Source organism: Girardinichthys multiradiatus, chromosome 15 (assembly GCF_021462225.1).
Source record: "Girardinichthys multiradiatus isolate DD_20200921_A chromosome 15, DD_fGirMul_XY1, whole genome shotgun sequence".
NCBI classification, from domain to species: Eukaryota; Metazoa; Chordata; class Actinopteri; order Cyprinodontiformes; family Goodeidae; genus Girardinichthys; species Girardinichthys multiradiatus.
Window position 1 is genome coordinate 17,438,476 of NC_061808.1, and position 13,318 is coordinate 17,451,793.

The 13,318-nt window shown below is 40.1% G+C and overlaps 2 protein-coding genes across 2 annotated transcripts in view; both read right to left on the reverse strand.

Annotated features, from left to right (window-relative positions):
• Positions 1 to 1,975, reverse strand: part of nhsl1b (NHS-like 1b) — a 69,514-nt gene extending 67,539 nt beyond the window's left edge. The window contains exon 1 of the mRNA XM_047387554.1: positions 1,764 to 1,975. Coding sequence (XP_047243510.1) covers positions 1,764 to 1,917 — 154 coding nt within the window. The 5' untranslated portion in view covers positions 1,918 to 1,975. The remainder of the gene's footprint in view (positions 1 to 1,763) is intronic.
• Positions 1,976 to 9,681: 7,706 nt separating this feature from the next.
• Positions 9,682 to 13,318, reverse strand: part of LOC124881782 (wiskott-Aldrich syndrome protein family member 2-like) — a 36,851-nt gene continuing 33,214 nt past the window's right edge. The window contains exon 2 of the mRNA XM_047387557.1: positions 9,682 to 10,573. Coding sequence (XP_047243513.1) covers positions 10,557 to 10,573 — 17 coding nt within the window. The 3' untranslated portion in view covers positions 9,682 to 10,556. The remainder of the gene's footprint in view (positions 10,574 to 13,318) is intronic.

The following is a 13,318-nucleotide window of genomic DNA, read 5'->3' on the forward strand; positions in this document are numbered from 1 at the left end:
GCGAGACAGGACTTATCAGGAAGGCTGCACCCGCTGCACGCCCAAAAACACAGACAAGTTAAAAAGAAAGCCCCCTCTGCAGAGGATTCTCAGAACTTTCTGCATCTGGACAGTCCAGACTTCAAGTGTATGACTGAAGGAGCTGCAGGGCGTAAACCCAAACCTAAAACACACTAAACCGAAATATGAGTCAGCCCATCCCTTCTTCCTTATTCCCTGCCTCTTTCTTTTTGTCTGTGATCCCTGGTCTCAGCCCCTCCCCTTCATCTATTAGCCAGCATGGCAACCACTACCCACAACTTCCTCACACCTTTTTCACCTCTTCTTCCTTTTCTGTTTACTCTCCGAGTAATTCATGCTCCCCATACCTTTCACTTAAGGACATTTCAAAAGCCCACAAAAGCTTTCTATATTTAGTATGCACTGTGTGTTTAAGGCATGCAAAAAAGTGTCTTGAGGTTCACAGGAGAACTGTTTTGGTAGCTGACTCCATCTTCCTAACATGCAGGAAGCAACTGGAAAAGCAAAGTAGGAGATCTAGCTGAAAAATCAGCCAAACATAGTAATACATTTTGGAGAAAAAGAAGTTGGCATGAGCACAGACCCTCAGGTACAACAGCTTCTCTAATGCAATAGATATCTGTTCGGGAGGAGGAGTTTTCCCACCCAACTGTGAATGTAGCACAGTCATGTGACCACCAAGGTGAGACAGTAACTTATATGTCTACAAAAAACCAGCAGTTATCTCTGCAATTTCACAATCTGAACTAAACCTAAGCATAAAAAGCTGATCATTTTTTATTCTTACTGTAAAATAATACGCGTCGTTAAAATACTAAAAGGTCCTTAACGAGATGGATCAGTTACGTTACTGAAAGCTGATTCCTCGTTTGTTGTTGTCATGTGTGTAAACCAACACTCCATTGCTCCTTTAGATCCCTAACATGAATTTATTTTCACTTTATGAGCTTATTTTTGGAAATAAATATAGCTGTGTTTTTTGGGAATCTGAGCATGAGCGCCAAGTTCTGAAATGGTAACAATCAGGAACAAACACCTTCTTAAAACACACCAACAGTTATGGTTGTTTTCAAGACCTTTGTCCAGAGTGATGACACAAGAGGCCACTGTCCTTTAATATTTAACCAGGATTGTTCTTTACTGAGCGGAGGCTGAAAGGTAAATAACTAACTACACGTTAGCCATTATGTTGATGAGGAAATCATCTGATTCAAACTTACAAGCATCAGAAAGGCCAGCTTCTAGAGCATGACTGCAGAAAATACAGTTAAAGATTTTCATTTCGTTTAAAGCCAAACAACCCCCAAGAGAACAAGAAAGCTGAGAACGTCAGCATCCCAGTTTAACCCCCTACTTCATTTCTATTTCATGAAATGTACAAGCAATCCTAATAATCAATATGAAAATCAATATGAACAGCTGGATATTTCTGCAATGCCAATCTAGTTATTAATGTGCTTTAATGCTCAGAAATAAAAACAAAACAAATATGGTGTTGAAGGAAATACGTCACCACTTGTCACCATGATATGGTTTAAAGTAAAACAGCTTACATACAATACATACATTGTCACCTGAAAGTATTCACAGTGCTGCACTTTTTCCACATTTAGTTATGTTACAGCCTTATTCCAAATGGTATCAACTGAATCTTATTCCTTAACATTTTACACACAAAATACCCCGACTAAAAAAATCCCAATTACGCAAGTTTTCATAGCAAGTTGAGCTGAGGTGCATACCGTTTCCACTGATCATCCTTGAGATGTTCCAACATCTTAAATGGAGTCCACCTGTGGTAAATTCAGTTGATTGGACATGATTAGGAAAGGCACACACCTGTCCATTTATGGTCCCACAGTTGACAGAGCATGTCAGAGCACCAACACCAAGCATGTAGTCAAGAGTTTGACAAAAGGCACCTGAAGAACTCTCAGACCATGAGAAACAAAATTATCTGGTGATGAGACAAAGATTAAACTCTTTGGTGTGAATGCCAGGTGTCATGTTTGGAGGAAGCCAGGCACCGCTCATCAATAGGCCAAAAAGTGAAGCATGGTGGGAGGGAAGTAAATGGAAAATGTATGGGATATCACTTTAATATGTAACAATTATAATAAAACGCAAGAAACATTTATTAAATGTGTTTTTTTGTTTGTTTCAGGAGTTTGAAAACATGCCATATACTACTTGCAGTAAACAAAATAGAAAACAAAATGATCCGGGTTTAATTCAAACGTCATTACATCACTTTGACCATGCAAGTGACCAAAAGAGGAGTATGCATGTTCAAGTAAATGCTGTCTTGTTATCTCAGATGGGAGCGTGATCATATCAGCACAGAAATGAGGCTATGTTCAGCTGTGAGACGACACATGCCTTAAACATGCAGGAAATACACTCCAAGTATTTCTTTCTGGCTCCTACCTCCATTACATTATCAGGACAGAGTTAGAAGGTTAATCTGAGTTACTGGATAATTAAACCTAAATTAGATGAAATCATGGAAAATTAAAGGATATCTAAAGATCAGCTGGACGCTGAAGTAAAGGAGGTGCTGTATAAACAGCAGACTTATGATTTGGTGATATTTTAAGACAATTATTGTATTTTACTAAAATACAATAATTAAGATGCCGTTTTAAATTCACTGATTGTCTGGATGACACAAGAGAATCTTGTAATTACATTCAACATAAAAGCTGACCTTCTAAACTGACTAAATTATATATCAAGCTATATAAACCAAACAAAGATCAAACATATCAGCTTCTCTATACGTGCCCTTCACTCCTGTGTGACACGAGACGGCGACATACGAGTACGATCCGGTTGCAAGGTAACTCAATCCGACACAAGAGCGACCCGATCAGATGTTCCTTTAAAAGATAAACATCACTTCCTGAGCTTTACGGTTGAAGAAAAGCCCACAAGAGTGCCTCCACACAACCACAATTGTCTCTTTCACAAAGCAGCCATGGCTGAGCGTCCCGGCCAAGTTTCAAATGCCAGCAAGTTGACTTTTCAAAGCGTTCGTCTCTCAGCGGCAGCACGTCTCCAGAGCCAGTTAAACACAGGGGTTCAGCTGCACCACAGAGGAAACCTTTTATTACCCCTGAGCACCCCACATTTACAGGGACAGTTACATGGCAGTTTTGCTGGAGATAGACTGTTTTGGTCCAAGACCGCATGTGGGAACAAACTAACATAAGTAGAATCCAACAAACAGTTGATTACATTTTTTTATTTTTTTATTTCTTTTCCGAAAAGGTGTGAAAATCTGCAGCCACAATCATCCATAAAAAAGGGTGTAGTACGGAAAAATCGGAGGATGCAAAGATCTCCCATTAAAATAACGTTGTACTCTTAGCCTCTGTTTCTTCCACATGACACTTCTGCTTGACCTCGGACGCTGCCATCCTCAGACCCTGAAAGCTTTTTTTAGCCTTCACTTACCCCTGCTGTGTCTCAACTACTCTATTCTCATGTTTGTTTTTTGGACATGCCATAAATTCAACATAGTTTTTGCTTTAGGACAGATCTGCTGTTAGAAGCTGAGAAAAGCAATACAAAAAAAAAAAAAAAAAACAAGCTCATCCCAAATTACTGCAACATTTAATATGAAAAATAACCATGATATTTAAAAACAATGTGTATATTACAGGTTACTAATTTCACATGGCAGGAACCTGCTTTGCAGATGGTTGAGCAGATATATTTACACCACTTGACATACATGTAATTAATATGTTCAATTCTATTCTTGTTTTTTCTACATGACATAAATTGCCACACAGCTAGCTGTTCTATTATCAGGTGAGCTATTCAGCAGCTTAGAGCCACCAGAGGCGCTGTAGGGATGTAGCAAAGCACCAACCCTCAGACGGCAGAGCGGAGGCTGCTAAGCTCTCTTTACATGAGTAAATAATACAACTGATTTAGAAGACATTGTACTATAACTAGAAAAAAAATCTCAGGCTTGCAATAGTGCCTTTTGAAGAGAAACAGGCCCACAGCCTCACAGAACCTTTACCATACTCCTACAGTGGGAATGAGGAGTTTTTCCACATATTTATAGTTCATTTTACACCAGACCTATCTGGAGTATTTCCAAAAAGCTCAATCTTAGGGCTCAAGATTTTTATTTACTTAGTTACAATTTATGAATGTAGAATAGAGTTTATATAGGCAGCCTAAAGTTTAAGCCCAACTTTCTTCTGTATAATGATTTAAACCTCTAGTAGTGTAAATGAATCTCTGTATACTTTCTACCCCCCTTGTATGTAATTGCCATTTTCAACCACACGAGGGCACTACTTTACTACATTTCCTACGCCCAAGCTCTCTAATGTGGTCACTACAATAGTTCATTACCCCAATGCAGAGTCAAATGGGCCTGAAAATATTTACACGTGCTTGTCTTTATTCATTTATGCACGTTGAGCATCTCAAAATGAGGCTTCAGTTCATAAACAACGCAGACCTGGAGGGAATAAAGTTTGTGTATTTACAGGACCCCCTGTGAGTGCATGTATTGTGCAGATAGCAATCTGTAGTGGGTGATAACGCAGCTATTTCAAACATTCAAGGCCTATCTATGGTCTCTGGGGAATAGCACTTACACACAAACACACACACCTACGGTTTTGCTGAGCTGTTAAATGGCGACTACATGGGATCAAAGACCAAAGTAAACATCTGTCCCTAATCTCTCTAGCCATGTGCTTGAAATGTGTAATGTCTAGCAGTCATACGTTAAACAAGAAAGCATTGCAAGAAAACAAAGCACTTAAAAGAAATGCATTATTTATAGACATGTGGAATGGAAACAGAAACAGAAAAAACTGATGTTTACCATAACAAGCACTTCATTTTTTTTTTGCAAAAATGTGTTATATTCTAGCTGCTTTAAATCTTATAATCCTGTAAATGATGTGCACCGCAATGATCGTGTCCCCTTTCCCCACCTGTTGCAAAACTGCGGTTTCTCGCGGTATTAAGGTAACTGTTTCAAAACCTACAGTTGGCCAGCTACAAGCCATATATCTGTTTTGCAGCCAATTGCAGGCTGGCTAATGAACTGGCTAATTGTAGATTTATAAAGATAACACTACAGTAGCCAACTGCCAAGAAATTACAGGAAGGAGGACATTTTCTAGAAGCTTTCCCATGTGGATTGCTTTAGAAATGGGTTTTGTCTGAGTGTGTTTTTACATCACGTGTCAGTGCAGGTTAGTCCCAGAGCACAGAGTAAAAAAGCAAAGCAGTTCCAAACCTTTGACCTCTTATTTCTGACCCCAACGTCCCAACAGACTCACAGCTGCTGCTCAACGTATGCTTAGAAGTCTGGCTGTGTGTATTGTAACAGTTATGCACTGAAGCCGTGGATCCTGGGCAATTTTAAGCATCTAAACACTCTTGTACAACATTTGAACAAGGACGTGTGTGCGTCAGACCTACATCTGAGGAGCAGCGAAGTCCGGCAGAAAACCCTGTGTATTTGTAAGTGATACGGGCCCGAGTATATTCATGGTAAATACTCTGTGGGATGTCTGAACAGGGAAGAACAAAAGAGAGGAGACGACAGCTCTGAGGATAGCCCTCAGGAGTGGCTCTCCGGCTTATAGGACAAATGAACTCCGGTAATCCGAGAACAACGAGCAGGGCCGCGTCCAGTGGTTAAAGCAGAGAAAGGGCGCGGCCGAATGTGCATTCTTGATCAGTCGTGCCTGAGCAGAGGGGCTAGTCCTGTGGACCTGCAGCCAGATGTATTCTGCATTGGCTTTGTGCTTTCACACATATTGCATGTTTTTGGTCAAATTCTCCACATTTAAAACAGTATTTTAGGAAGGAGAGGGGACTGCAAGTGTGCAACATTTAAAAATATGTGGCACCACGACGTGTCTGGCTGTCACAAAGATGTTCCCGTCTGTACAGCTTGTTTGTCATCGCTACAGTATTCAACATGGCTTGTGCAATCCTACAGGGTGGCTGAACCTGTTTTACATCTCACAGGTAGGACTGTGCACTCAGTGGAAAAAACATTCAGCGCACCAACTGCAAGTCCACAGCAGGTTTTTGGTGGCGAATATCATTAGGAAACAAGAGTCTTCTGTTTAATAACACATGGGTGACAGATGCAGAGCAGGGTTTTAACATATCCAACAGGAAAAGAGGTGCTAAGCCTCCTGAAACGCCTGCTGTTTATATCAAGCCTCGGAGGCACCTTTCTATTATAATGCTAATAGGAATATGGAAACGCTACCAAAATGTGTCAAAACAGGCCAAAAGAAAACTCACGAAGAATATTAATTATGCTTCTTTATATTGTAGGTGGAAGAGTTGGGCAAAAGAAAAAATAGTTACACTAATGGTAAAAGGTAAAGGTGTAACTGGCCTGTATTTGTATAGCGCTTTATCAAGTCCCCAGAGACCCCAAAGCGGTTTACACTACAATCAGTTATCTGCCATTTCATACACACATTCACACACTGACAGTGGTGAGCTGCATTGTATCCACGGCTGCCCTGGGCAGACTGACAATCAGCGCCACCGGGCCCTCTGACCACCATAAGCAGGCAAGGCTGGTGAAGTGTCTTGCCCAAGACTGAGATGGAGGGAGCGGGAAAACAATTTAGAAACAATTTCTTATTTAAAACAGCTTTCTTTATTTTCATGAACATTTACATTGTACATAGATTCTCACTGAAGGCATCTACACTGAATCAACACACATGGAATCACGCAGCAAACAAAAAAATTTTAAATAACTAATTGTATTTTTGATTCCTCAAAGTACCCACCTTTTGCTTTGATGACTGAAATATTGACCTTTGGCCTCCTTTCAATGGACCTTTGGGAAGTTCTTTTAAGGCCTTGTCCACACGTAGGCGGATATCTGGAAAGATTTATAACTTTTTGGCCTTTCATCCACACATAAACTCTGTTTTACATCACTAAAAAAGAATAATTATGAAAACTCTGGCCAAAGTGGAGATTTACCGACTTTTATGGTTCGGCGCATTACTGTCTGCTACAAATATTGTGGCGCTGACGTCAAATGTGCGACCATTGTTTATAGACTGGGCCATATAGTGGAGTAAAAATGAATGCTGTCAGAGAGGTGCTGATTACATTGGTTCAGACACTTCTGGCTTGTTGTGTTTTACAAGCCCTGCTGTTGCAACACATTAAGGGGCAGAGGAGAAAGAGTGCTTGGAGATGAGCTGCTTTATATTCTAAAACCGTGTTTAAAAGAAGTTCAACTTCTTTTCTGTCTACACAAACGAACCTCCTGGCCCTATATTTTATACCTAGCAGGAAGTCGTTATTGTTTTGAGGGATTCTGATTGGCTGATATAGGTTTCATTTTTGCAGTACACTGCCCCCTACGTGTCTGGAATTTTTAACACAACGCTCAGAGGTGTATTTCTGCGGGTTGGTGTGGATGAAAACTTTTCTGAAAAACCTCACGTGTGTACGATATTGTTTTTCAAAATGATCTATGGGAGATATTCGTTTTTTGTTTTTTTTTTAACCCTGCTAGGTGTGTACAAGGCCTAAGATTCTTTGGAAAACCATTCAGGTGGCCACCTCAAGGAGCTCGTTGAGGGAATGCTAAGAGTGCTGAGCAGTAATCAAAGCAAAGGGAAGGAATCCAAAATATAAATGATGTTTACAGTAATTTCACCCTTTTTTCTTCACTACATAATTCCATATGTGTTCAGAGTTTTGATTGCTGTCAGTGAGAAACTACAATGTAAATGGTCATGAAAATAAAGAAAATCATTACATCAGAAAGTGCTTTTAAAACATTTGACTGGTAGTGTATGTTAGTCAACTTTCTGTATATATATTTGATAAATATCTGTATGTACCAATATATAATTGGTATGTATATAGTCAATATAGGCTGCACAGTGGCGCAGTTGGTAGAACTGTTGTCTTGCAGCAAGATGGTCCTGGGTTCGACTCCCGGCCGGGGGTCTTCCTGCATGGAGTTTGAATGTTCTCCCCATGCATGCGTGGGTTCTCTCATGGTACTCCGGCTTCCTCCCAAAGTCCAAAAACATGACTGTTAGGTCTCTAAGCTGCCCTTAGGTGTGAATGAGTGTGAGCATGGTTGGTTGTCCTGTATGTCTCTGTGTTGCCCTGAGACGGATTGGTGACCTCTCCAGGGTGTACACTGACTCTCACCCGTAGACTGCTGGGGATAGGCATCAGCTCCCCCATGACCCACTATGGAATAAGCGGTATAGAAGATGAATAAATAAATGAATTTCAACATAATTTGAAATACATTAATCTTACAAATTTAGGCAAAATGATAGAAAAAGAAGAATATCTGCTACCAAACCTGGAAGAAACGAGATAAAGTGAATTATAATTAAATACATAAATGTATGACTCATTATTAGCCCTAAAATAGAAGAAAGAATAGTATAGAATAGTAGAAAGATCTACAGGTACACTGTTTCAGTCCATGGATAACTGGGTGAATAATAAAATGATCAACAGATCGTGCAAATGGAACTTTAAGGGTCTCAAACTAGTCCATCGGGGCTGGGTTCCTAAAGTGTTTAGATGAGTCTCTGCTCCATGAGGCAAGAGCCGATTTTAAAGGATCAAGGTAAAAACCAAGCCTTTGAAAGGTTCTGGTCTCAAAAACACCAAAAACAGAGTTTTCTCTGCCTCTGTGGAGCATGAAGTAATGCAGCACTACCCCTGTTGCTGCACAATTTTAAGTTTAAGTAAAAAAAAAAAAACTCATTAAATTCAATAAAAAAATTATTTTATAATTGCCAAAGAGAAATTAAATGTTGTTGTAGCTTATATGAAATAGGTTTCTTCACAGAGCTGTTTGGAAATATTTGCAGTCATTAAAAACACGGACAGGTATGGTGTGGAAACTAAAGGGGCCACCCATCACTCTTATTAAGGTAGTGCTTGTTTAAAAACTACAACAAGCTACAACGAGTCCGTTGAAATGGCAGAAAAGGGTTAAGGAAAAGTTCAGCTCATGTGCTGACAGCCAATTTGGCAACTCACCAGGAGTCAAATCTGGCAACACGCCCATCAAACCCCAAAGGGGCCTGCTTTCTGTTGCCTGTTTGACATGGAGTGTGAGTCAAGGGGTGGGGGAAATACCAAGAGCAAAAAATGAACAAATAATCTCCTAAACAGAAGGGGAAAACACTGAAAGAACAATGAGGGAAAAGGTGTTTTGCATATCAGGACGTGAGGGTGAATATTTTCCACGTGTTTTCATTTATAAAGTATTTTTAACAAGCATACAAGCAGCACAGAGAGAAAGGAAAAACTAATAAAAGCCAGGATGTGTGAAGTAGCAGTAGCAGAAGCTGCTGCTGCAAGTTTGCGTGTTCCTTGTCAACAAAAAGCCTACCAAGAATCAATTGGTGTTGGTGTGAACGCAGATTTAAAGGGAGGTCAAGATTGAGAAGCTGTGATGATGAAGTGCAGAACAGACAGACAAAAAAAAGACAAGGAGTGACAGACAATTATGCTGATTAGGCAGGCGGCAGGCTGACCGTTACAGAGACAAAAGGGGCTTGACTCAGTCTGGCTTTGTGGTGTGGTCTACTGCTGAGAGCTGTCAAACACACACACACACACACACACACACACACACACACACACACACACACACACACACACACACAAAGCCTATCATTACTCTCAGCTCATCTCCCTTATCTGGGCTCATATCAAGACATCAACCATTCACAAACCTCTCAATGCTGGTCTGAGATCAGCTTTAATTTACCAACAAGCACACACTCACAAACATACAATACAAGCTCAGGCACATTCCTGTCTGCGACCTCCTTCCTCGCTGCTGGCTGACGTTCCTCGTTTCTGATCCAAGAGGAGCTTCCAATGCCAATCATCCTTAGAGGAGGATTTTAAGGAACATTACAGACCAACGGCCGGGAGCAAACATAAAGTAAAGAAAACAGAGAGAGAGAGTATATTTAAAAACGTGGTAAGTTGCAAAAGGGCCATCAATCTAGAAGAGAGGAGGTCCATGAAGGAACACCATTTCTCCTCTTCCTGTTATGTCTTCATCCGTCTTTCTCCATGTTTTATGAGCCCTCTCTGTGTAAACTCTCTTCATCTAAAGTTCATTTCTTACAATAAATCTCTGTATTACATCCAAAAACGGATCAGTTTCAACATTTTCTCTCTTTTTGGACCTCTCTCCTCCTCATTATATGCTTTCTTTGTTCTCACACAGTCTCTGGGTCTCAGTTTGGGGGTGGAACATAAACTCTCGGCCCACCTCAGACTCCAAGCCAAAGGCCACGGGTTGCGACCACCCACCCACAGCGCACTCTGCGCTGCAGGGATTTCCATGCGAGTCTCTGTGAGCGTGTTTCCTCGCAGCTGCCCTTCTTCACGCCCGACTGCCTGCATGTACCTGCGTCGGCTTACAGGTGTGTGTCTGAATCTGCGTACCGGCGTCTGTGTGTCTGGTCACGCACTCCTCAGGAGGGGAAATCTGTGCAGATGTTTGTTCAAGCTCTGCTCCCACCTTAACAACAGAACACAGAAACCTGAGGTCGTTGTTACACGCTGGGCAAAAATCATTGTTTTACGTTGATAAAATGTAGGGAACTTAAATTACAGCCCTCACAGATCAGTATCGTGTAGTTTTTATTGTATCTGAGGTTCCATCAGTTCGCTAGCGTCCTCCAGGGCACCTTACTGTTTTAAACCAGCTCAAATTTCTGAGACTCTTGGGAAGAAAACATCTTTTAGAGTTAGGTTGAAGTTTCCTTTATTCATCTGTAATCTCTGTTTGAGGAGCAGATGAAAAATGCACACTGTCTCTCCAGCCAAGCTAAGATTTTGCTTCTTCTACTGGACCTGATGGGGGTCGCAGAGTTGCAGTTTCTTCATTAGGAAGCATTTTTATGTGTTTTTCTGAATCTTATTTAAAGCAATAACAAGAAGAAAGCCAGAATAATGACTTTTATATTACCTTATTAATATTAGTGATGCACCAATTAATCTAGCAGTTTTTCCTTTTTTTTTTGGCTTTGATCAATGATTGGCTGATCGAACATTTAAAAAACGCCCCCTTCTTCTGTGAGTAAAGTCCTTAACAAGCTTAGTAAAATCTGACAAAGGTCAGGAAAACATGCTTCGGGGTATAAATTGGGATATTTTATCATTTGTTCATTCATGGGAATCAAAACCAATATTATCAATGAACTCACAGCACATTTTTCTTTTATGGTGAATGTTTGATACATTTAATTGTCCATAAGTTTGTTTTCTGGTCATTGGAAAGAAAATCTAAATCAGTATCAGCCAGGAAAAGCCTGATCGGTGGATCCCTAATTACAAAGCTTTTTATTAACTATAACTTTCCAGACGGCTGCCATGTTCCGGTTTAGACTTGGATTGCCTTAAATACCAAAAACAGAGACACAGCACAGGCCAAGATACCAAAAAGGTAAGCACATAATATGGGTTAAATAAAAATAATACAGGATCTTGGTGTTAAAGTTCAGATTCAATAACACCATGCAGTATGCAGGATATCATCTTAATTTGTTGGACAATAGAGCTGAAATGTTGTGCAGAGAGAAGATGCACACAAGAAGTCTAGCTCTTTCTGACCAGTTGTCATCATCTTCTGCAAAAAGACTCCATGCAACAGGAAAAAAAACATTGTTTGCATGAGAAGCATTAATTACCGACACTTGGAATACCCAAAATATACCGCATTGCTCAAATGCTCATTTAATTAGTTGGTAATAACAGAGTTAGTAACCTGTGGAGATCAGTTCCTATGTAGCCAACAGCACCGAAGCAGACAAGCAGACACATGCAAACACACACTTCAGAAAAAACCCCTGAAGACATTTTAGAGAGAAAAACGTCCATCAACCCATTTTCCACTAAAACGATGGAGGAAAAATGTGCCTAGAACCCATCCTGACTGGTAACTGAAAACTAGCTTCATTAACTACATTAAATAAGCTTTTTATTTTAAGGTTGGACACTAGCGACAAGCTAAAGAAAATAAACAACAGCGTAAATTAGAGCTACACTGAACCTCGATAACTTAAACACTTAAATATACAGTTAAAACCAAATTAATATTTTCCATACACTGAATAAAAAGACAAAAAAATTATATAAAAATAAATAAATCAAACTAAACCTTTACCATTTTAGGTCAGTCAGGATTACCAAAATAATTTCTATCTGCTGAACGCCTTTCAGTTCAGAAATTTACATACATTTTCTTAATATTTGGGGATATGATGAGACAATAAACTATAAAATAATTTGTTCAATAGAGAAAAGAGAAAACAGGCTACCCAAACAGACAATGATGTCGCAGAATCGTGAAAAACAGAAAAAAACAGGATGCCCACTCAACACCTTCCTGACCCCTGTGCATTTCCCAGATGTTTAGGGTCCCAGAAGTGAAGTTTCCACTTCCTTAGAAAAAACACTTTCCCCCCCCCCATGTGAAAATAACAGGATGGGCAGTAAATCTTTGGATCCAAGTTGCTAGTCACACTGTTGGACAAGTCAGCTGGGGCTACAGACTGTTGGCAGGACAGGCAGACATGAAGACAAGCAGCGTGAAGAGGGGTGAAGAGGGTCAGAGGGGTGTGAGAGCAGGTCAGAGCACTACAGCGAGGAAGCATTTTATGGCTGAACATAAATAACTCTGTGGGTAATTCCTAAAGGCTTTTCAAATGTGCATGACTTTAAATTATAAGATTATAAGATAATAACCTTACAGATTATTAACAGAGACTCAAATGTATAAATTATACATTATTTTAGTGTTTGTTTCCATGTTGGTGAAGTCACCCATTGGGTAATTTCCAATGGTTTTTAATTATTCTGAATTATTGTGAATAATGAGCTCCACATTTTGGCTAAGCAGCCACTACTGAAGCATCTGGGGATTTTAAAGAAGAATTTACAGAGTTTCTATTATTCCTTCAACATCTGGAGTCCTGATTCAAACAGTGCACCGCAGACTGGGAGCGGGTAATCTCACAGGGCTAGAGTGTCAGATAAATAAAGCACTTACCTATTGAGTTGCGGAGGAAAGGTCAGAGAGAGGTCAGATGAAAGCAGGATGGATTGTATGTGGAGAGAAATCAAAAAGACAAGAAACATCTTTAGGTTCATTTGGGAGATGCATTTGTTCATATATAACCAGTGTGTGCTTTTGAACTTGACAGAAGTCAAACGTCACAGCAAACTGAGGCGAGGCAAGTTTATGTGTTTTCCCATCAACAAG